The sequence below is a fragment of the Acipenser ruthenus genome, chromosome 5 (genome assembly GCF_902713425.1).
Source record: "Acipenser ruthenus chromosome 5, fAciRut3.2 maternal haplotype, whole genome shotgun sequence".
Classification (NCBI taxonomy): Eukaryota; Metazoa; Chordata; class Actinopteri; order Acipenseriformes; family Acipenseridae; genus Acipenser; species Acipenser ruthenus.
The window spans coordinates 50,963,160-50,989,073 of record NC_081193.1 but is presented as its reverse complement, the minus strand read 5'-3'; the positions used below and the strand labels follow the sequence as shown (position 1 = coordinate 50,989,073).

Sequence of the window (25,914 nt, the reverse complement as noted above, 5' to 3'; positions counted from 1 at the left end):
CTTAATCCTGTTAGACCTCTCAGCGGCCTTTGACACAATAGGCCACGGTCTTTTATTGTAGAGGGTGGAGCAGGATATGAGCATCTGCAGGACCGCACTCGACTGGATCAGGTAGTTTCTGACTGACCGCTCCCAAAAAATAACGATGGGTCCCTATTCCTCTTCAGCAAGGCCAGTCACGTGTGGAGTCCCACAGGGGTCCGGATTATCTCCCATACTGTTTAATATCTGTTAAGCCACTGGGTGAACTGATCAGGGCACATGGCCTTTCTTTCCACCAGTATGCCGATGATACTCAGCTGTATCTTGAAATTCAGGATGAGCAGGACTTTAATACTTTGTCTGTTTATCTGTCTGACATTAATAGCTGGATGTCTGGCAATTGGTTGAAACTTAACCCGACAAAACAGAATACTTGGTGGTTGGGTCAGAGGCATATGGCATCGTCATTAACTGTCAATGGAACTTTTCCCCTATTAGTGAATAGGACTAAGAGTCTAGGTCTTGTGCTGGACAATTCTGTTTCATTTCTGCCTCAGATAAAACAAGTAGAAAAACTTGCATGTTCCATCTAAGGACAATCAAAAGATCAAACCATTTCTCTCTGACAGAGACTGTGCTACTGTTCTGAATGCCCTCGTAACATCATCTCGACTGTGGCAGCGCTGTGTATGTGGGTCTGCCTCGGTGTCGAACCAGACTGCTCCAGGGCATTCGGAATGCCTCAGCTTGGGACCCAACTTCCCAAATTCTACTGGATTTACATTGGCTCCCAATTGAGCTTTGTGCACAATTCAAATTATGGTGCTTAATTCACAAAGCACTTTATCAGCAACTTCCTCACTATCTGACTGAAAAACTGCAGGTTTATAATCCTATTAGGAGTCTGAGGTCCTCGCACACCATGTCCCTGTGTCAGCCACGTTTTAAACACAAATGTTTCGGAGCTCGTGCTTTTTTGGTCCTGGGTCCACAGATTTGGAATGCCCTGCCTGTTGAACTCTGCCTTAACGCTGAAATTCTCCCTTTCAGGAAGAAACTAAAAACATTCTTATTTCTCAAGTTATGTTAATTCAATCAGGAGAATGTATTGTCAAATGCTTTGACACTGATACTTTATACTGAGAAAATAAAGTTGATTCTAGGTGAGAATATTGAAATAAACATTTCAGGTGCAATCACTGGCGGCATTTACATGCACAAGTCATGACAGTTTTCCTCACAAACTTTTCAGTTGTATCCGATAGTTTGTCTTTCATTTTAATATTGATGATGTTTAAAATGTACAGTTTTAAACATCAGCGGTTGTAGGTATAACCGCGGTGGTTCTAGTGTTAAAGTAGTCCATACTGTAAATGTACATTGTGTGTGTGTGTGTGTGTGCGTGTGTGTGTGTGTTTTGTACGGCCTTTCTACTGAAGATTACGTGAGATTAAGTCAGAAGAACTGGCTCTTGACTGCTGAAATCTCGTGAGCCACAAGCACGATTCCTGCTCAGGTTTACATGGGTTTTTACAGCTATTTTTATTGTGAGAAAGCGATTGACCCTGCCCCTAAAGTCGCGCTGACCAAAGGATGTTCTTTTGCTGTTTCACGATGTATTCACGTGACAACGTCACACAGTCATGACTGTAGAGTCGATTTTCACGTGCATGTAAACCCAGCCATTGTCAATTGATGGTTTTCTATGTTGATACTTTACTTTTTGTGATGTGACTTTTTTGTTGTTTGTTTTAAAAAATATATATGTAATAAATTTATTTTAACACAATGATAACTTTGCAAATAAGAATTAATAACCGGTGACCCTACATTTGTATCATGCACATATACTACTTAGTCAAAATAATTTTCTTCCTTATTTGGTGCCCCTTGTAGAAACAGTGCAGAGAAAATTCCCAGGTGTTCCGCAAAAATTTATGAGAGCTGCACTTGGAGAAAAGTTAAATAATGAACATAAATTAAAATGTAGAATAATCCAACAAAAAAGGAAGATTGGTAAGGATGATTCATATATATATTTATATGATTTCCAGTACATGAGAGTAGATGTTAAAACTTCATGCTGATTTGAACTCGGCTCTCGCCAAGATAACCACCAACTAAAACGTAGCTTTACAGTAAACTGATGTGATCCATCTGCATCTCCATCCATTTGCATTTCCTTCCATCTGATGATGTAGATAGCCTTCTGCCTGGTGTTGATGGCTGAAGTTTAATGCTGGTTCCAGGGATCAGCTTATTTTGCCTCCCCAGCACATAAGCACACACAACGGCTGCAATGCTGGCTCCGGTGATCAACCACAGCGCAGTCTCCCCAGCGCATTAGCATGACAACTGTCTGGATTGAGCTAAGTAGTGTACATCTCTGGGGTCTTCAAGTGGGCATGTTCCATCCTCTGTGTTTCGTCGACCAACCCACGACACCTCAAGAGGGCTCGATGGTGATTCTGGCATCCCAGAATCAGCATTCTCCATCCCCCACTCAACTCAACCCAGCTTACTTACCTGTACATCAGCGTTTCTTTCTTTCTATTGTGCTTGAGATCCCCAACCAGAATCTTTTCGTCTCAACCACAGCCAGTTGCTGCTTCAGATAAGTTCTTCACTGTGCGAATCAACTCTTGGCTACCGAATCTGACGTCTCTGAGAAACCGGGTTGTAGAGTGTGCCACAAATCCTCGACAACCCACCTCCATTGGGTAAACCCAGACTCTCCATTCTCGCTGTTCCGCTTCAGCGGCTAGTTGAGCATACCGAAGTTTCTTCCACAAAAGATAACTCAAACGATTCACAAAAATCAAGCGCGTGTGAAAACATTTTATTTTTCCCCACTATAAAAAATATATCCCCACCCCAGATTTGTTTTGGCATTTCTACACAGTTCATAGAAACAGAGTTGGGTAGAAGCCATTTTGACATTTCACCCATTAAGTGACATAGGTAGGTAACCTGCTCCCTTGGCTTTGTTATCCATTACCCCCCCCCCCCCCATGTATTATGTACTGCAGTCCAATATTTTCTTCAAATACCACAAGAATTATGCTTAGTCATAATCCTTGCTATATATATGTTGCTATGTTCTCTTTTACATCAGCAAGTTTCCATATTAAATCACAAAACATGAACGAATCAAATGAGCTTATAGAATCCTAATCATGTATTATTAGGAAAGTTTTAAGTACTTCCTGTAAACTTCTCAGCCTAACCCATTGCGTCAAAATACCACCGATGTATATAAACTATTTGGTTTCAAGAAACATGCAGCTATAACTGCTTTTGGGGGAATATAAACTGGAACCAAGGTCTGAAGTGTAAAGGCAAAACTGTTAAAGAATGTAGTACTGATGCAGAATTCCAGGAGCTTTAAAACAAAGTGTATAAACATGATAGTATTGCAGTGTATAAGCAGTGTCAGATAAGCAAGAAACTACATTTATCTCCTCTCATTTTAAACAACTTACAGAACTTATGAAATGGCATTTTAAATGGCTGAAGGTTTTGGCAGTTTTAAAAATCAAAATTAGCCAGTTGGGTTCTATTTTGACAAAAGGCAACAATTTAATGGAGGTGGACTTGCAATATAGATGTGCAAGGCAAGTAAAATGCACATCTGAGGGTTTAGTATCAAACTCAAATCCCTCGTTGCTACAGACCTGCAATTCTATCAAAAACCTGTTTTCATTGCAGTGTTATCTACTAAAATGTAAGAAATGGCTAAAGAAAATATATAGGCAACAGTAATCCAGTCACACAAGATGAGTTTAAAAGGGTTTCTTTATTTCTTTGAAAAAACAGAAAGGACAAAACAGATTGAGCACAGGCATTTCTTACTTCTGGGGCATGATTTAAGAGACAGCACTGATATTCCAAGGGGTTATTCCCCCATGCAAGCAGTACATGATGCACTGAATATTTAAATTCCCCTATCAAGCAACACCAGGAATCCAGAAAGAGAGCCACACCAATTTTACAAACAGTCCCTTTAAACATTCAATAACGCAAGAGGATAAAATTTAACACAGCATGCCAACTGCTAAATCTGCACCTCAATGGCATTTAACTTGGAGTTTAAAGACAATGCATACAGGACGGCAACACTGGGTTGTAATCTTTACAGCATCACTGTTTAAAAAAATGTACAGCATTTTTTCAGGACTCCCAGGTGTTAGCCAGATTACTGCCCCTTTAAAAACATTTGCAAGAACAGCATTTCTTCAAAAATTAAAATAAAATAAAAAAGTCAACATTGAGGTAAAGGCTAGCTTTGAAGTCTTTAGTCTACTTCCTCCATGCGGGAAGCATCGTCCTCCCCTTCAAGAGGTGGAATCTCATCAGGAATGGGTGCAGTGGTTGGTTCTTCTGTCGTCACTTCATCATCATCAATGCCTGAAAAAGCAAGGCATATAAAAACCATGTTCAACAGCTACAATGCAGGTGTCATTTAAGTGCCCTATATTTAGAACGCAGTTTGAACAAAATTACTGGGCTTTTAAAATTTACAAGAACCACTCATTAATTTGTTATACCAGTTAGTCAAGCAATCATAAAAAGATAAGCAACAGATGAAAATTAGGCCCTGGAATTACCATCTTGTTAACTTACCAAGACCGAGTTTGATCATCCTGTAGATACGATTTGAGTGAGTCTGAGGATCTTCAAGCGAGAAGCCAGAGGACAGCAGAGCAGTCTCAAACAGGAGGATGACCAGGTCCTTCACAGCCTTGTCATTTTTGTCTGCTTCAGCCTTCTGCCTCAGGGTTTCAACAATTGGGTGGTCAGGATTGATCTCCAAGTGCTTCTTGGCCATCATGTAGCCCATGGTAGAGTTATCCCTAAGTGCTTGAGCCTTCATGATTCTCTCCATGTTTGCTGTCCAGCCATAAGTGCTGGTGACAATGCAGCAGGGAGAGGAGACCAAGCGGTTGGACACTGTGACCTGGAAAGGAAACAAGTTTAGGTTAACTTGGTAATTTCCTGCCATTAAAAAGGCTTTCAAGTTAAACCATCCACAACATGCACAGTATTTTACGTTAAAACAAGATGCTCAGAAATTAGATCAGCAATACATTCATATAGCTCTGATCAAATCTGTTGGCATAGCATAAACACAGGATGCGCCACACCCATGGACAGTACAACCAGGAACACTCATTCCATTAGTTATAGCAGAGACTTAACCCATCCAAAAAAAAACACCCATCTGTTCTACTGTATACAGCCATTTAACACAGCAACCTCAAGATCCTATTTTTGCAAGGATCACAAGCTGGCACTCTGGTGAAAACAAAAATACCTTCAAAGAAAAAAAAAAAAAAAACGAAAAAAAAAAACGAAAAACTGAACCAGTATCACACCGATACTTCAGTACCTTTGCAAAGAATCTTCAGTTGTGTCACTATGATGCGAGACAGAAGGATACACAATTCTCTCTTTAGAACCATATATAAGAATAAAAATATATATATATATATATAAAAATATATATATATATATATATATATATATATATATACAAAAGTTATTTAGGAAACCACAAAACCCTTACTTTTTCAACTTTTTTGTCCAGGATCTCCTTCATGAGTTTGCAGAGGTTCTCAAATCTAGTCTTGTCTTCCTCCATTTTTTTCTTCTCCTCTTCATCCTCTGGAAGTTCCAGTCCCTCCTTGGTGACAGAGACTAAAGTCTTCCCATCAAACTCCTTCAGCTGCTGTACACAATACTCATCAATGGGTTCCGTCATGTAGATCACCTCAAAGCCACGCTTGCGCACACGCTCAACAAATGCAGAGTTCGCAACTTGGTCCTTGCTCTCACCTGAGAGAGAGAGAGAGAGAGCGCAAGCGAGCTCGGGTCAGAAATGCAACTTGTTCAGGAGAGTAGCTGCTTGATATGTACACCTAAACTATCTACATCTTCGTTTAAATTTAGAGCATGGTATACACTCAGTAAGCCTATTGCAAGTGAATTTGAACATGCACCACTCAGGTCACCAAAAGAATGTTGACTGTTCTATTCAAAACACTCCCTTACCAGTGATGTAGTAGATGCATTTCTGGTTCTCCTTCATGCGGGAGATGTACTCCGTCAGAGAGGTCATCTCATCCCCAGACTGAGAGCTGTGGTACCTCAACAGCTCCGACAGCTTCCTGCGGTTCTGGGAATCTTCATGGATACCAAGCTAGGAGAAGGAAGAAAAAAAAAGTGCAATCAGTAACGTTCTGCATTCTGGTTTATTCCAAATTTTACCAAACAGGATTTATAAAAAAAATAAAAAAGACAGAAAATAGCAATGCTTTAGTTGGTGAAAACTTATGGAACGCACTGATGAAAATGTCCAGTGTGATTTGACGCGTTTCCTGGCTTGGACCGTCCAGTTCTGTCAATTCTTTTTACGACTAAAGGCAACTAAACCAGGCTTGTTTTGTGTCATGTATTCCATCAGCACAGTGATTGTCCAAATGTTAGCAAAGTACCAGTAAACTTGGGGAAAATGCGGCCTTGACTTGCAGAATCTGCTTCATCACACATGCCTGGGTCATTAAACTTAACCAGAAACCAGAACCGCTACGCATTGTAGTCCACATGTAAAGTGTGTATACTTTACCGGATTTCCAGATGTTTCAATTAATACTGAATTTATCCCCATCCGCCCCAGATTTTCCCTTTGTGCAAATGACCATCTAATTTATTTACTATGGCGTGAGCATATTTTCCTCCGTATGAATTATTCCCCTTGCGATTACTTAAGCACTTTCTCGTAACTCCTCCGTTCTGCTCCCGTGTTCAATGAAAATGAACAACATTTACGAGGGGAAAAAAAGAAAGAATGTGTATACATGACAGTGGTTTCTGGGACAGTCATCCAACAAACCTCGGTTTCATTACGGCAATCTGGACGCTCCAACTGTTGGGCTAGAGTTCAGGTAAATCGGTTTTGAACTTGGTTGTTGATTTTTTTGCTTATGTTGTGGACAAAGCCTCAGGACAACAACTGCTTTTTAAACTTGAGCTCTTTGACAACATTGACGACTTTCGTCCCTTTATGATTTCTCCAATAATGTAGTTTCTCCTTAAGACGATCGTTTAGCGCTGGCCCTGATAATACTGCATAAGTTAGAGAGCAAGGTCAAGTTCAAAACAGCAAGCAGGCCTACAAGTACACAATATGCACAGCACAGACCACTGCGTGCCATCGCGGTGCGTGCGTAACAGGAAGTATGCACCATCAGAGTATGTACTAAAAGGAGAATTTAAACAGGATTTAATACGATTTATTCAGTTCCATTATACTGGTTCTTTATATCAGTGTGTACGTTATATCCCAGGTACGCTGTAAATGGGTTTGACTGTATACAAAAAAAATGGAAAATGCGGAACACAAATGTCATAGCTACAAAAGTTCATACAACTAATTACTATATTTAACACATTATGAAACTAAACCATCTACAACCACACTAGTACACTTGTTATCCAAGTTAAGATCAAATACCTTCAGGTTCTTGGAGAAGCCATCATATAACTTCTTGTAGTTTTCTTTGTCCTCAGCCAGCTCAACAAAGAGTTCCATGCATTTCTTAACTATATTCTTGCGAATAACCTTCAGGATTTTGCTCTGTTGCAGCATTTCTCTGGAGATGTTCAAGGGCAAGTCTTCAGAATCGACAACACCACGAACAAAGTCTAGGAGAAAACATTTAAAATGAAGAAGTCAGTTTCTGCACTTGTGGCACACCAGATGTTGACTAGGAATAACGTTTAATTTGTTGTTGTGCACTGAGCAATTGACAGTACTATCTGAAATAGTGTGCAAATCACAATAACTTGTGGATTTTAGTATAAAAGTGACAATTCTAGTAGTCATTAAAATGCATTTAATTTAAGAAATTGTGGATGAAGCAAGTGTTACATCGATAAATGGCTAGTTAAGCCAACTATAAGAGTAGGTGAATGTGACTGACAAACAGATCAAGACCATCTATACAATTATTCTTACTCAGGTATTCTGGGATGAGCTCTTCACAGCTGTCCATTATGAAAACCCTCCTTACGTATAGCTTGATGTTATTCTTCTTTTTCTTGTTCTCGAAAAGGTCAAAGGGAGCACGTCGTGGAATGAAAAGCAGGGCACGGAACTCCAGCTGACCCTCAACAGAAAAATGCTGGGAAAGCAAGAGACCAATTAATCCGAGTTTAGATTTTTGATGAAATATACAAAGCTTCAAGAGTTGGTTTAAATTCCTTTTCAAATGCACCATGCTTGGATTTCAAAATAAATACTGGCGTTTAATAATTTCACCAGCCAGCCAAAGAACTAACCTTAACCGCAAGATGGTCCTCCCAGTCATTGGTGAGGCTCTTGTAGAACTCTCCGTATTCCTCTGTTGTGATGTCATCAGGATTTCTGGTCCAGATGGGCTTGGTCTTGTTCAGCTCCTCTTGGTCAATGTACTTCTCCTTGATTTTCTTCTTCTTCTTCTTGTCCTTAGAGTCCTCCTCATCATCAGAGCCAACATCCTCAATTTTTGGCTTCTCTTCATCTCCCTCTTCATCCTCTTTCTTTTCTTCCTTCTCGGTCTTTTCCTCTTCTGCTTCATCATCGCTGATTTCCTTTTCACGCTCTTTTTCCACCTATGGATTCAAGTAAAATTACTTGTTGGTGATCTAGAAATACACAGCTGCAATATGGGTACATCCCAGAACATGCATCTAGAGTTTGTTAAATACTTACATATAAGGTGATGGGGTATCCAATAAACTGAGAGTGTTTCTTGACAACCTCCTTGACCCGCTTGTCCTCAATGTATTCTGTCTGGTCTTCCTTCAAGTGCAAGATGACCTTAGTACCTCGACCAATGGGCTCACCTGCAGGCAAAATAACATTACTATACCAATACCAAGGTTCAAAATTAGCACCCACCAAATGCAGGTTAATTTGGTCTGGAGCAGGTACATTCCACATACAGTGGCGCAGCCATTTTAATTTCAGTTTTATTGGTGCTCAAGGACACAGGAAAAGGGGGCGCTGGAGTTGCAGCACCACCCCACTCAGCATCTGGGATTGCACCTCCAGCACTCCCTCTCAATTCTTCTTGTTAACCTGTATGTATGAGCAGAATAGATCTATTCTGCCTGCAATGTCATGAATCAATGGTTTCAACCAATTAGCATTGCCATGTGGGGTCTGGCACTTAATGTTTTAACCAATTAGTAGGGGTGAGACGATACACCAAGGTCACGATACAATATGTATCACGATACGATCTGCATCACGATACTTATGAAAAACTCATCTCTGCTTGATGGACTTATTTCAGATCTATAAACATATTCAATTGAAAATCAATTATACACATTTACCACTAAGTAGTATAGCACTTGTTTGAGTTTAAAGACAAAGCAGTATGTCAGCTAGAGTTCCTGGCATATCAGATTTAACTTAACCAAATCTCCTTACCACATTTGAAAAAGGAAATATTAAGCAAGGTGTTTGATAACTATTAAAGTACAAACTTTGTTCACGTGTTTTAGAAATATCTAAAGATAAAGTCTTTGATTGCATCACTTAACTAACTCAATAAATGATTATTATACCATACATTTTAAATCACCAAGTATTTATATTTTTCAAGTTAGGGTTGAGTATATACATTTTATATACTATTCTATGCATTTTTTAAATGTGGTTAGAAATAAATTTAAATTAATGATTGTGTAGCCTCTCCCAAGTCAAAGCCAGTCTTGCCGAGTGATACCAAGGAGTCCTGGAAAGATCGTGAATGGCATTTTTGACCTGAACACATTGGATCCCAAATCAAAAAGTTAGACAATTCGATCACATATCTGTGTGTCGATCGGGACATCTTACTGCGAGACTGGATAGGATGTAAATGAAAATAAAGCTGTTTTATCTGCAAGTCTGGGAAACTGACGCCAAGCAAGGCAGACCGTGACACTTTCACTTTCATAATGAAGCCAGATGAAGCGTCCACTCTAAATGTTAGTCTCATTTTTTTTCATAATTACTTTCTTCATGATTTATTGATTTCAGCACTTTCCTTTTGGCTTATTGGTTGCTTTGTAGAAAAGCAGATTAAAAGGATTTGCCATGTCGCGGGAACGAAGTACCGCCAACACAGCACTTCGGTATGTAGTCGGATTCTGACTGTACAACAAATATGACGTGCAGCGGAAAAGTTAGGATTAGTTTGTAGTTATGTTTAAAAATGGTTTGTAAATTAGTTTTCAGCTTTTTGGCACACTGGCTCATTTTCCTGGATTCATGAAACAGAAGCCATGTGCACTATATCTATCTATCTATCTCTATTATACTAGTTAAATGTAACCGGCCCAGTCGGGTCTGTGGTGCTTTATAACTACAGGCCAAACTGCGATCTCTACCGGCCCTGGGCCGCCAGGCCATGGTTAATGTCGAACCCTGAATTCTTATAGCCTATCCTCCCTCACAAATGACATCTCATCTATATCTAAAAATCGAGAGAGAGAGAGAGAGAGAATCATTTACACCGGATTATAATACAGAAACATTCAAAAGGAGAGCAATACATTAACTTATAAAACAAAAAAAGAACAGTTATCTGTTTATACAAAATAAAATGCTCAAGACAAATATATAGCGCTTGAATACAAAAACTAGTGTCACGGCTGACCCCGAACCAGTTATTATGTGTAGTAAGAAATTGGATTCCTTTGCATGGAGAATTTCAGTGGCTAGAGTTCAGGGCTCCTCGATTGATTCAGATTCAGTTGTATTAAGTCTGCCCACTAATAATGTAGAGCAAAATAGGTATTGTGGTGTTTGCAGAGCCGACCCGAGCTGAACCCAAGACAGAAGTGGAGTCCTGCTGGGAACGAGCTGAAACATTGGACACGGACTGGATGATTTAAAAATGAAATGTATTAATGAGATGATATGTGCTGTAACCATTTGTAATGTTTGAATAATCTTTAGTCTGTAACAAATACTGTAAAGTGCTCTCTCTGTAAGACCGTATAACAGAATCTGGTACAACTTGATACACTGGCCGGCCTTGAGCAGTCTCTTATTAAAATTGGCACGATTCCCAGAATTTAGTGCTGAAATCTCTGTTAAGACTTTTCAGCTTGACTACAGAGTAATGCTGTACTAATAAATGTATGTTAATATGCTTGTTTTAAAAGGTATAGATTGTTGTGGTAACATATAATCATAGGTAGTGATAATTATTGTTAGTATGAAATACTATGAACAATTTTTATGTATAAGATCATATGATTCACTTTGCTTAATATGATAGCATACCTGAAGCTGTTTTCTATCAAGATGAGCATAGTTAAAAACTGAGTCCTAATTCAATGAAAAGAATTACTGTGTGCTTACATTCAAGAATTATAACTTCTGAATATAAAGGGAAAAGGAGTTAGGAGTATTCTTAAGGGAAAGAGAAAAACAGAAAAGGATTAAAAGACCTCGCTTTGAGTAGGTTTCTGCTTGTAATTCAGTTTTAAAATAAGTAGGTGAGTAAGAACAACCTAGAGTAAAAGCAGACTATAACTTAAGAAAAATAAGCATTGTCAGAAGATACACCACAACTAGAGAGCAGAAAAATTGAATAAAATCCTATTGTAATATTGCGGATATACTGCTGCTAGCAGAAAGTAATAAGGTTAGCAGCCATACGCTATAAGAAGTAATGTACTAGTTTGACTCTGAAGTTAAAAGACGCAGCATAAAAAGATGTTGTGTTTAAAATACAAAATAAAAGGATTGAATAAATAATGAAGAATAAAAGCAGGAGATCGGTTTTAGGAGAGTAAACTCTATGTGACCTGTCTTCTTGAACTCTCTATCAGCCTGCCCTTGGAGAAATTAATATTAGCTGCTGGAAGGCCTCTTTGGTGGGAAGAAGCCGGAATTTTTTTATCAGAAGGCTTATAGTATCGGGCCGGACTGCAAAAATAGGGAGTTAGGACGGATGGTCTTAGCACCTAAGATAGTTAGTTGCCGGGCGGAACAAGCATGTAAGATACAGGTGTAAGGAAAGTTCTAGGGAACATTAATCACTATTAAACTTGGCAAGAAAAGAGGTGTCTTCAGCAAGCTGGTTTTAGCCAGTATGTGTATAGCTGAAAAATACAGGGTCATCTGGATGTCAATTAAGTTCAAGCTACCAGGGGCCCATAGGAGAAAAACATTACAGCTTTACAGCTCAGTAAAATAGTTAGGTTTTCCATAAGGAGAAAACTCTACATTAAAAAGATATAAGATAGAAGTTCCCTATAATACCTGCTAAACACACACCTGTAAGGAAAGAATGAAATTAATTTGAGAGTGAGATGACATGAGGGAATATATTTTTGAAAGCCAAGTTCATGTAATCAATTATAATCATTATAACTATAACTGCTATATTATGATATAACTATTGGTGTTGCATATATTCAAAAAACACCACTTTTCTTATATTGGTGTTGCATATATTTAAAACACCACTCCTTTTTACAATGCACCCATATTAAGTAGTGAATCAAGGTAGCAGGGATTTTGTGAACTCTGCTTCACCTAACTTTTCAGATGAAAGGAGGGGGGCCAAGAATGAGTGGATGAGAACATGGGCTAGTGTTGATTTGTTGGCATATGACTCCAATTGAGTCTGAAGAGTTGGTTAACTTCTTTAGAGATTACTGTTTGCCAAGAGATAAGGACTGTCAATATAGATTGATGATTGGAGCTAATTGGGGCCTCCCATTGCTTTCAATGGGACGAAAATTGTATAAAAACCCTGGGCTGATCACACTAGGGCACCACAATCAAGCTTGGCAGAGCTATGTGTGGTCCATCCTTTGCAGATCTCTACAGAACAGTCCTTCTCTTTTGTTCACGCTACTCTTCCTTATAATGGGAGGTAAGCATATTAATGGTAATATTGTTATCTCGCATTTATTGGTTATATTGCTATGAGGTTTTGAAACAATGTTTTAGTATTAAGAGTGTTATATTGAATGTGCTAAAAAATAGCAGTGGGTGCTTGTAGGCTTTGTGCTTAACCAGCCTGAGGGCTGCACTGAATACATATAATTGTATTATGTTATTGAAGTATTAAATGCTGAAGCTTGTAATAAACTTAGGATTGCTAATTATTGTTACATGTTTTCGGGTTTTGGTAGTATGCGCAAACTACTAAACCAATATTAAAGGCATTTTAATAAAACGAAGGAGCGCTGATGTTGCTCTGATTCGTAAAACTTTGAATAAATGAGTCTGAGTGATTTTCTTGATTAAATAAAAAGGTTTTAAGGACACACCGCTCGTCCAGTGCTCGAACATAAACCACTAGGAGTTTTAAACATCTCTGTCCTCCTTAACGTCTCCCCTGAGTTAAGAGTGTGTGCAGAGCAAATATAATAAAAGAGAACGTGAAAAGTGAAAACGTGACAGTTGGCGCCCTAAACGTGGGGCGAGCGAAATAAACGGTCCACAAAATAAACCTAATCTAGAAAACACTAATAAATACGATCGACCAATAAAAATTAAAATTGTTTAACATTTTGAAACGCGTTACTAAAATAGTTTAAACATTTTAATTCCATCACGTAATTTTGTAAGGTAAATTGCGTATGGGCATTTAAACTCCGGAAACCCGACGTTGTGACGCAACCCCAGATGCGGCAACCTCACTCGTGCACAAATCTTCCGGTAAAATAAAGTCTAGCAAAAGAGGGCGTTGAACGGGCTATTATAAATAGAAAAACGGGCTACTCTAAATGGCATCTGCAGGGAGATTCATAGAAAAACTCCTTGAAATAATTTTGTGGAAGAAAGGGTTTATGCAGTTATAAACAGATTGTCTCAGACTATAGACAGAGAAATGAATATTGATGGAAATCTGGAAAGCGCTTCGGATAGGGGGGAACAGGATGAGATGGAGTCTCAACTTTCCTCCTCTGAGTCAGAAATGGGGGAAGAAACTGCTAACAAAAAACGAGTATGTGAAAGTAAGCTGTTACTTGCCTTAATGTGTCCAAAGAAAGAAAGAAAAATAAGTTAAGCAAGCAAAGGAATAAATCTGATGAAAAAAAAAACTGCAAGAGAAAACTCAGTAAATCTGCCTTGGGAAGCTGCAACTAGCAGAGAGGAGAGAGCACCGGCTCCACCCACTAATTCATGTGACTTGCGATCATCAGGTCCTAAAGGGATACGAGCACAGAAAGTAACAAACTCTGAAAAACTTAGAGCGCTGAATACGTTAGACAACCAATGTATAATTTATTGGCTGTTACAGCTAATGTCTGCCAAGAAATAAATAATAATGAAAACCTCTTACATGGAGGAGGTGTGGTTAGAGCCCTGTCTGATGCAAGCGGTTTAATAATTCAGGAAGAAAGTTACGATTGGATTTAAAAAAAAAAAAAAAAAGGTAAATTTAGAAGTGATGTAACTGCAATTGATATGTTACCCGCATTTGTTATGATTCATGTAGTCCTAGAGAAGGAATGCTGAATTCAGTTAAAAAATTAAGTGAAGCAGTGTTAGCAGCCTTGATACAGCCTCTGCTTGTAATGCAAGTGAGGAATGTTTAGTTCACCCAGAGGTGCGGTAACCTGCAGGGAGAGAGAGAGAGAGCTCACAGACTGCACCAGCTTGTGAGTATAAGGAGGGGGTCTTGGAGAGCCCAGAGATCGGGAATGCACAGAGAGCAGACCTAAAATAACATAGAGTGAAAGACATAGCAGACGTTTGATTTTTAACCCATTAGCAGCAGAAGCAGTTGAGATTATGATAGAGAAGGTGGAAGATTATTTGAAATATTGGAATAAATAAAGATAATGATACAGAAACAAATAATTATATTACATTAAATAATTTAATACATTTAAATAAAATAAATAAATAAATAAATAAATTAGAATTAAATTAAATTAGATTAAGCATCAGGGTATGAAGCTGAGTACAGCCTTTAAAGAAAAAGTTAGCAGTATTTCTTCCCCAAAAACAATAAAGCAACTCCAAGCCGTGATGGGGTTGTTTAATTATGCGAGAAACACTGTAACAGGATACTCAGTCCTGGCAGCCCCGTTGTATCGAAAGATTTCCCACGGTAACGCTGAGGGAAAGGGGTCTCGTGGATAGAAGAAGACGAACTTAGGCTAACGCAGCTTAAGACGTTAATACAAGAAGCGCAGGATATTACCACTCGAGTCAGTGGTAAGTCCTTGGAAGCCTACTTCCATATTGGTGAACAAGCTGCAGTAGGGGTGAAAAATAAAGGGGATGAAATGCCAATAAAGAATTGGGGTTTCAATTTCACCTCACAGAACAGCAGTTTTGTTATGAAAAAAGGATGCTAACCGCTCTTGCTAGAGTAGCACCGTCCTTATTCAACCTAGCTCAGGATGATCTTATTGAAGTTTTCAGTGATACCCCAGGTCTAGCTACCCTAACAAAGGGATCACTGATAAACACGAAAGCGCTTAAATTACGGTGGGATAGATGGGTCACTTTGCTAGCAGACCCTAGAATAATCTTCACTACCGTCTCCGAGCTAGCCTCTAACCTCAGAAGTAAATTCCTTCACCTTCCCCCGTTTGAAAAATGGGAGGAATGAACTGCCCCAGCAGGACAGCCGTTTGTGCCTGACTGGTTAATCTTCTCAGATGGATCCATTCCAGTTTGTGGAATAGGGATATCCGTCGGAAGAAATCGGAATGGAATTCATGAGGAAACGTAACACCACTCTGAAGTGGTATCAGGTCGATCCGCTTAAGTAGCAGAAGCTAAAGCCCTATTGAAGGGATTACAAATGGCTCAAAGTTTGGGGACGCCCAGTGAGACCATATTATTGATTACAGACTCAAGTTACTGCACCCAAGCATTCAATATTCACTCTCTAACATGGAAAGAGAATGGTTACTCTGACCATAAGGGTAAGCCCATAGCGCATGCCAATATATGGAAAGAGATTGAAACATTGAGGAGCAATAGGATCAGTGTTCAGCATATAGCAGGTCACCAGAAGGGGAAAGAAGTAACTATAGTGGGAAATAATCGCTCTGATGAATTGGCGCAAGGAGCAGTACAGGGTCATTAAAGTTTGACCTTTTGAGCATCAGCAGCAAAACTGATCAATTTGCTAGCTGATAGCCAGCTGTTGTCTGAGTTCCCCCCCGGACGAGGACAGATACCAGCTGGAACAGGGAATTCTATACCGACTGTTTAAAACAAGCAAAAGGATAGTACCCCCTAAAGCAAGCTGACAAGCCATAGTACTGGCAGCTCATCAAGGAGCAGGTGCCTTGCATAGTGCACTTAAGGGAACTTTGCATCAGTTGCGAGATTAATGGTGGACTGAACTGCATGCTGAAACTGTGGAGATCTGCAGAAGATGTTTGCCCTGCCTACAACACATTCAGAAACCAAAAGGAACAAAGTAAGAATTGCACCTGGAAATATTTCATTAAATATTTTCATGAATGAGTTTTTAAGAATCAAATACATATTTGAATTACAGACTGCATGAAAAATCAAAGACTTTATTCATTTGACAATGATTAAGGAAAAGAAAATATACAGTATACTATTTAACTCTAGAGTATACATTAAATAAATGTAATTCTGTTTATAACAATTTAAAAAGAAAAATGTTATTGCAGTTTACTAGTAATTCTGTAATGGTTATAAGTAAAGCCTAGCATGGTTTCATCTTATTTTATTACATGAATTGGAAAAACAAAAATAAGAATAAAACTTAAAAATAATTAGTAATAATACATTTGAACAGTAATGAAAGTAAAAACTTTTATATTATAAATGTGATTATTTTACTGGTTACATCGTTAAAATAAAACTAAAGCTTTTGTGTTTTGTTTTTGCAAAAGGAATGTAACAGAATTGTTGTCTTGACTTGACAGGTAAAGCAAAACCATGCAATGAGAATGATAGGGATTTAAGAGAGCAGTTTGGAAAGTACAAAATGCTTATGACTGTTTATTGAGAAAGTGTGTTAATATACACTTTGCTTTTGAAACACAGAACGCAGCTTTTGTATTGCAGAACTATTGAAAAAAAAAGTACAATGAATATTTTTTTCTTTTAACACTTTCTTAAATTCAGTTTTGATGTACTCTGGGTGTTTTTGACAAATGGAAAAGATAAGAAGCTTGGTCTTTGTGTCTTAAATATATACTAACTTTTGTAAGTCTGTAACCAGAACTGAAAGGAGTGAACCTTGCTTGGAAACCATGACAACACTGATAAACAAGTCAGCTGAGAGCCACTTTAACTCTTTAGGTGCAGGTATAGTGGAAGAAGTTAATAGGTATGCTATTGCAAGCAATGAAATGTTATACGTTTGAAAAAATAACTTTTAGCCTGTCTTGGTTTTAGTGATTATATATAATTGATTAACAACTATGGGTTTTTGTAACATCAATTGATAAAATAACATCAAGAAATGTGGAAGTTTATTCTTTAAGTCTCGGCGATATATTCATTTTAACAGATATATCTGCTTGTAATAAGACAAAGAAAAACTTGCACTCATATTTCAATAGAGACCTTGTGAATAAATAATCAAACGATGAAACAGGTCATTGAAGGAGAAGCAAGCACTTTTTTCTCTGTTACGAGCTGATTTCCAAGAGAATAATAATAATAATAAAAATACATTTAAAAATTATAATATAAAATAAAATAAATAAGCAAGAACCCATAGCATAAGCATTGGAAATTGCTGAACAGGTTCCTTATGACCCGGTGATTTATAGGGATTCATTTACATAGGATGATATTTAAATACTTTTCCAGCAGACCCTACTGTATAGACAGACATATATTTATGAGCAGGGAATGACAAACATCCATTTCATAAAGCAGCAGGGATTCTGGAAACTGTTTGAAATATTTAATATAACAAGAATAATGAGAATAAAAAAAAAACATGTGAACAATGTTGTTATACTGCACCTTGGCTTTCCTCTGTTCGTGTTCTTTATGAGGAGCAGGAGCCGGTGTTTGAATCTGAGTCTCTCGAGGAACCTGAAGGGGGATCTGTCACGGCTGACCCCGAACCAGTTATTATGTGTAGTAAGAAATTGGATTCCTTTGCATGGAGAATTTCAGTGGCTAGAGTTCAGGGCTCCTCGATTGATTCAGATTCAGTTGTATTAAGTCTGCCCACTAATAATGTAGAGCAAAATAGGTATTGTGGTGTTTGCAGAGCCGACCCGAGCTGAACCCAAGACAGAAGTGGAGTCCTGCTGGGAACGAGCTGAAACATTGGACACGGACTGGATGATTTAAAAATGAAATGTATTAATGAGATGATATGTGCTGTAACCATTTGTAATGTTTGAATAATCTTTAGTCTGTAACAAATACTGTAAAGTGCTCTCTCTGTAAGACCGTATAACAGAATCTGGTACAACTTGATACACTGGCCGGCCTTGAGCAGTCTCTTATTAAAATTGGCACGATTCCCAGAATTTAGTGCTGAAATCTCTGTTAAGACTTTTCAGCTTGACTACAGAGTAATGCTGTACTAATAAATGTATGTTAATATGCTTGTTTTAAAAGGTATAGATTGTTGTGGTAACATATAATCATAGGTAGTGATAATTATTGTTAGTATGAAATACTATGAACAATTTTTATGTATAAGATCATATGATTCACTTTGCTTAATATGATAGCATACCTGAAGCTGTTTTCTATCAAGATGAGCATAGTTAAAAACTGAGTCCTAATTCAATGAAAAGAATTACTGTGTGCTTACATTCAAGAATTATAACTTCTGAATATAAAGGGAAAAGGAGTTAGGAGTATTCTTAAGGGAAAGAGAAAAACAGAAAAGGATTAAAAGACCTCGCTTTGAGTAGGTTTCTGCTTGTAATTCAGTTTTAAAATAAGTAGGTGAGTAAGAACAACCTAGAGTAAAAGCAGACTATAACTTAAGAAAAATAAGCATTGTCAGAAGATACACCACAACTAGAGAGCAGAAAAATTGAATAAAATCCTATTGTAATATTGCGGATATACTGCTGCTAGCAGAAAGTAATAAGGTTAGCAGCCATACGCTATAAGAAGTAATGTACTAGTTTGACTCTGAAGTTAAAAGACGCAGCATAAAAAGATGTTGTGTTTAAAATACAAAATAAAAGGATTGAATAAATAATGAAGAATAAAAGCAGGAGATCGGTTTTAGGAGAGTAAACTCTATGTGACCTGTCTTCTTGAACTCTCTATCAGCCTGCCCTTGGAGAAATTAATATTAGCTGCTGGAAGGCCTCTTTGGTGGGAAGAAGCCGGAATTTTTTTATCAGAAGGCTTATAGTATCGGGCCGGACTGCAAAAATAGGGAGTTAGGACGGATGGTCTTAGCACCTAAGATAGTTAGTTGCCGGGCGGAACAAGCATGTAAGATACAGGTGTAAGGAAAGTTCTAGGGAACATTAATCACTATTAAACTTGGCAAGAAAAGAGGTGTCTTCAGCAAGCTGGTTTTAGCCAGTATGTGTATAGCTGAAAAATACAGGGTCATCTGGATGTCAATTAAGTTCAAGCTACCAGGGGCCCATAGGAGAAAAACATTACAGCTTTACAGCTCAGTAAAATAGTTAGGTTTTCCATAAGGAGAAAACTCTACATTAAAAAGATATAAGATAGAAGTTCCCTATAATACCTGCTAAACACACACCTGTAAGGAAAGAATGAAATTAATTTGAGAGTGAGATGACATGAGGGAATATATTTTTGAAAGCCAAGTTCATGTAATCAATTATAATCATTATAACTATAACTGCTATATTATGATATAACTATTGGTGTTGCATATATTCAAAAAACACCACTTTTCTTATATTGGTGTTGCATATATTTAAAACACCACTCCTTTTTACAATGCACCCATATTAAGTAGTGAATCAAGGTAGCAGGGATTTTGTGAACTCTGCTTCACCTAACTTTTCAGATGAAAGGAGGGGGGCCAAGAATGAGTGGATGAGAACATGGGCTAGTGTTGATTTGTTGGCATATGACTCCAATTGAGTCTGAAGAGTTGGTTAACTTCTTTAGAGATTACTGTTTGCCAAGAGATAAGGACTGTCAATATAGATTGATGATTGGAGCTAATTGGGGCCTCCCATTGCTTTCAATGGGACGAAAATTGTATAAAAACCCTGGGCTGATCACACTAGGGCACCACAATCAAGCTTGGCAGAGCTATGTGTGGTCCATCCTTTGCAGATCTCTACAGAACAGTCCTTCTCTTTTGTTCACGCTACTCTTCCTTATAATGGGAGGTAAGCATATTAATGGTAATATTGTTATCTCGCATTTATTGGTTATATTGCTATGAGGTTTTGAAACAATGTTTTAGTATTAAGAGTGTTATATTGAATGTGCTAAAAAATAGCAGTGGGTGCTTGTAGGCTTTGTGCTTAACCAGCCTGAGGGCTGCACTGAATACATATAATTGTATTATGTTATTGAAGTATTAAATGCTGAAGCTTGTAATAAACTTAGGATTGCTAATTATTGTTACATGTTTTCGGGTTTTGGTAGTATGCGCAAACTACTAAACCAATATTAAAGGCATTTTAATAAAACGAAGGAGCGCTGATGTTGCTCTGATTCGTAAAACTTTGAATAAATGAGTCTGAGTGATTTTCTTGATTAAATAAAAAGGTTTTAAGGACACACCGCTCGTCCAGTGCTCGAACATAAACCACTAGGAGTTTTAAACATCTCTGTCCTCCTTAACGTCTCCCCTGAGTTAAGAGTGTGTGCAGAGCAAATAATATAATAAAAGAGAACGTGAAAAGTGAAAACGTGACACTAGTAACTTTAGTAAAATTAGCCATAGCAGCAAGCTTTTACAGACACTGCGCTTCCTCGTTCCTCTGTCCACAAACAAGACAGGCCATCTCCGCCTCCTCTACACTCCCACTGGCCAGAATCATAGCGGTCTCAACTCCCTTTGGCCAGGCAGCACTTCAGCAGCCTGTTCGAAGCCTTTAGTTGCTAGCAATGGAATACAGAAAAAGAAACATTGTTTCCTCTACTCCCACTTAATTCCAGAAGCGTCTGGCTGGCTCATTGCACAATGGGATATGTCTGGGATCAAGTGGAATTTACATTCAAACAACCAAGGCTTTCTTTCATGATTTACAGTTTAATAAATGTGGCATTAGCTACTCATTTCATTCACGCTTGTATCACGATACATGAAGGTGTATTGTACCGCATTGAAGTATCGCGATGCATCGATACACAATGAATCGTCTCACCCCTACCAATTAAGCACTAAGCATTGCCATGCGAGGGCAGGTGTTTATTGTTTCAACCTATCAGCACCAAGCACTACTCAGCAAGACAGTTTACTTACCAAACATCTCAACATCTGGTTTCATTGTGAGAACTGTGCTCAATAGTCAGATTACAAAACATGAACGGTCTGTAGCATCCAGCACCACATTTGAAACAACCCAAGTAAAGAATATTGTAACTTCTGTCAATACAGTCCATCAATATACATGCCATATTTTAACACTAGTGGGATTCACTTAAGCACATACTTGTACTGCAACTGTTGCTAATTTAAACAGGTTTTAAATCAACACATGAACTGAAGCAATCAATGTTAATATGTAACCATCACATAATCCAGTAGTAACACTCTTTAGCAAGTGTCTGACAGCTTTATGTAGCGACAAGCACAATTTTAAATGTGTTTGTTGATTTGTACACTAATTCATATAAGTATCCTTATGTACACAGATGGAACTGCAAATGTGCTGTGATGACACAACTATGACAACCCACTATTGTTCTTAAAAGTCTTTGCAATATCTATTGGTTTTACAGTTTGTTTGTTTTTTCTTCTAACTATGGCCTGTTCAATGGTCACAATTAATGCAATTCACATGTTATGACAGTTGCTTGTTGCCGTTTCCCTTTAATATTAAGCACACATCACAAACTGCATTTTAGGTGAACAATCAACAAAGTTCATACTAGGCGAGCAGGATGTATGTCGGGGTCAGTGGATTTTTACATCCATTAGCCACTCGGGTCCTGCAATACTGTAAAGGAACTACACCAGATCTAAATATCTATAAACATACAAGTTCTTACTTTGGTAAAAATAGCTTTAAAATAGAAATGGCATGCCATCTTAACATTAAATCCAGATGCCCTTCTAATCTTAACCACCTTACATACGCACATTTATTTTTTATATATATATATATATATATATATATATATATATATATATATATATATATATATATATATATATATATATATATATATATATATATATATATATATATATAAAAAAGGTATTGGGATCACTATGCAGCATACAAGAAAGCTATCCAGTCAGAAATCCTTCCATCAAAGACCTGACATGCTATTTAGCAGCTTCTGTTATAAAACTTCTCTTCTATATTACTTACCAGTGTCAACTTTAACAGTGAAAGAACCTCCAGCAGAGGACTCCCAGATGTATTGTTCATCATCGTTATGCTTGGTGACAACCACAACCTTCTCTGCAACCAAGTAGGCAGAGTAGAAACCAACACCAAACTGACCAATCATAGATATGTCAGCACCAGCCTGAAAAAACAAGTCATTACAGATTAAAACACGAATCCAATATAACTGATGTTACATAATGACTGCATTCTCTCATAAGGATCTGGAAGTAGCGGTCAGCCAAGTGAACAAAAACAATAATAAAAAAAGAAGTACCGAATTAAGAGTTGCAATGATGTACTGGAATACTTTGAGTAATAGGATACCTGCAGGGCCTCCATAAAAGCCTTGGTGCCAGACTTGGCGATGGTTCCCAAGTTGTTGATGAGGTCAGCCTTGGTCATACCAATTCCAGTGTCCATAAGAGTGAGGGTACGCTCATGCTTGTTGGGAATTATGTCAATCTTCAGCTCCTTTCCGCTGTCCATCTTGGTAGGGTCTGTCAAGCTTTCATATCTGATTTTGTCCAGAGCCTAAAGACATGGGGGGGGGGGGGGGGGGGTGAGAATTAAATTAATCCTGCAAAAAGAATTATATAAAATTTCTCTTCATTGGGCACAAGTTGCATTTCCCAATTCTCTTCATACATTTAAACATCTACAACAACTAATTAGACACAAAAGGTACTCACGTCAGAGGCATTAGAAATAATCTCCCTGAGGAAAATTTCCTTGTTGGAATAAAAGGTATTGATGATTAGAGACATAAGCTGAGCAATTTCAGCCTGGAAGGCGAAAGTCTCCACCTCCTCATCTTGACGCACGTCTTCTGGCATCTAAAAGGAAAAGAAATGCTACAATTAACAGTACTTGGTTTCAGCGCAACAGCTTACTCCCTTCAAGTTGGGGGGGGGGTGATTTAGTTACGTTAGGCATGCGTAAACTTTAAATAATCAATGTAACATTTTTAAACTAAATATAAAACTTGTAGTTAATTTTACCGTAACAAATACCACATGCCTTACAGATAATGAAACTTATCCTCAAAAAGGTGGGGGGGGGGGGGGGGGCGGCCTGTAATACGGATTACAAAACAAGCTACGTTTTGGTTTGGCTTCAAATATGCACAGGTGTGCTAGATATCGACGACTGATATGTTGACTATCAAAACGATGACAAACTGAATGTCGCATTGTTTTACCCACTTCCAGGGTCCTAAAAAATCTAAACCTCAGCTTTCAAACTAAAAATCGTATTATAATTGTTATAAAAAGTATCTCAATATAAAACTAACACATTTAAGTACACAAGCAAAAACTCCATTTTGTTCCCTTTCTGCAGAATCATTCTGGCCATCTTGACTTTTCTACTGCAGGAAGTTACGTCAGTGCGGAATATGGCGACGCACACAAAGCACTTTAACGGTCAACACGTGGGTAAGATTAGTCGGGCCGCAACAAAATCGTGATTAAAGAAATACGAAAAGAAGTAACGCAGTATTTTAAAACTAAACAAAAAAATCAAAATAAAAAACAAACACAATCGATCACAAATCTGACTTTGCCAAGGTTACGCAGTTTCCAAAAATAGAAACATAGGCATGAGCATATTAAAACCGAAATCAATGTCACCTTTAACAAAAACAAACAAAAAAAAATCTCAACTGCAAGCGCAGATATGTTCCCCAAACAAATCTTGATATTCAAGCACCGTTTTGAATGGAATATCCATGACCAAAACCAAGGCCCAAGAGATGTGGTGATGAGGAGGAGGGACAGTATTACATAATACTAAAGCACAGAACTGTCGCAAGACAATGGGGAGAATCGCAATACGGATAAAAGGTAACAATCGGCTATAAAAATATATCTTGTCACTAACCGCAGCAACATTTAACAAAAGGGGGGCCTTCTGAAATTCTAACATAGACTTAAAAATCACGATGCTTTTAGGACTAAAGCCTTTTAGATTACAATGTAGAAAAATATTACATTGAGACTTAACAGATATATTGAAAATGTATTTTTATTTATATATATATATATATATATATATATATATATATATATATATATATATATATATATATATATAATTTCTTTGTTTGATAAATAAGTCGGTATTTCTACCGCGTGATACTCAGATACCGGCTTTTTTCACGCTCGTTTTTTCAATTCTAAGCGCTTTGATTCTTAATTTGATTCTACGCCAATATACATCTACCTATATTCTTAAATACGATTACATTGAAAAATAAACATACCTTGTCTGATTTCTTGATGGTTTCTTAGAACAATCGTTGACAGCTTTCTCTGCTATCCCTTAGCCCTCTAACGCTAGAAAATTGAAAGGGATTTCCTTTTAAATCGAGGTAGTCTTTATAGTCGCTTCACGAGCGGTTGTATCCCTTCGCTTAAAGGAACCAGCACGCATTTCAGTTTGTTCAAGTTAGTAGTACCACCTATACTGCTTTCATTCATAGTCATTGTTATAAAGCGCTGTCTTAAACATTGGTTCCGCAATATAACCAAATTAACAAAAGCATTGCAGAAAGATAGCAGGGGATATTGCAATAGTAATAATAATAATGGTGATAAAACACTTACAAAATAGTTTCCACTGCAATGTAGTAATAGTTACACTTGTTACCTGTGATCGGGCGTTTGATGTTACGAATAAATACTGCATATAATAAACTCAATAGGGATATATTTTTTGTAAGGGTAGAATCAAAATGTAACTATTGACAAGTTGTATATCATACAAAATAGCAATATATTAACAGTTTTTTTTGTATGTTAGAAAAAGCATTGTTTGCATTTTTTCACAAATATTTGTACAATGTTTATCTTTAATTTAATAACGGTGTTTACCCAAGTTGATGCTGTTACCCTGTCAAAGCCATAGTCATATACATTTCCCATCCTTAGTGAGCCACTGAATAATGCATTTAAATACTTTGTAAACACCCCCACCCCCCAATGAATAAGACGACTATATATGTATATATATATATGTGTATATATAAAATATATATATATATATATATATATATATATATATATATATATATATTAGATTGGGACTATTTACTGCATCGGATGGATACGATGACTGCATACGTGGGTGTGCTAAGGCTTTTCCAGCACCTTCCATGGAAACCCCGCCTATTTTGTGACATCACCTGCCTGTCAATGTAGCCCTACAGTTACCAAGCTGTCAACATTAGTTAGAAGAGCTGCCAAAATACCATGGCAACAGCATGGTAAAGCAACGGCGATACTAACAAACTGAATACCATTTTAAAATGTATGCCGTGCATTTGTAAATATTGTAAATATTGTTTTGACCTCTGTAGATGTAATACCAGAAGCATTTTTTTTCTGTGCTTAATTATTCTATTGTAATCAGTTTTCATTACGTTTCATTTTACATGAT

The 25,914-nt window shown here is 37.6% G+C and overlaps 1 protein-coding gene across 1 annotated transcript; it reads right to left on the bottom strand.

Annotated features, from left to right (window-relative positions):
• Nucleotides 1-3,759: 3,759 nt before the first annotated feature.
• LOC117402836 (heat shock protein HSP 90-beta) lies at nt 3,760-24,893 on the bottom strand. Its single transcript, XM_059024310.1, has 12 exons — nt 24,740-24,893; nt 23,169-23,312; nt 22,804-23,010; nt 22,459-22,618; nt 8,735-8,868; nt 8,323-8,634; nt 8,000-8,165; nt 7,496-7,686; nt 6,034-6,181; nt 5,549-5,817; nt 4,606-4,939; nt 3,760-4,389 (listed from the first exon to the last, which is right to left on the bottom strand). The coding sequence occupies exons 2-12, from the start codon at nt 23,310-23,312 to the stop codon at nt 4,277-4,279; spliced, it is 2,178 nt and encodes a 725-aa protein (XP_058880293.1). The 5' UTR covers nt 24,740-24,893; the 3' UTR covers nt 3,760-4,276.
• Between the last annotated feature and the right edge of the window lie 1,021 nt (nt 24,894-25,914).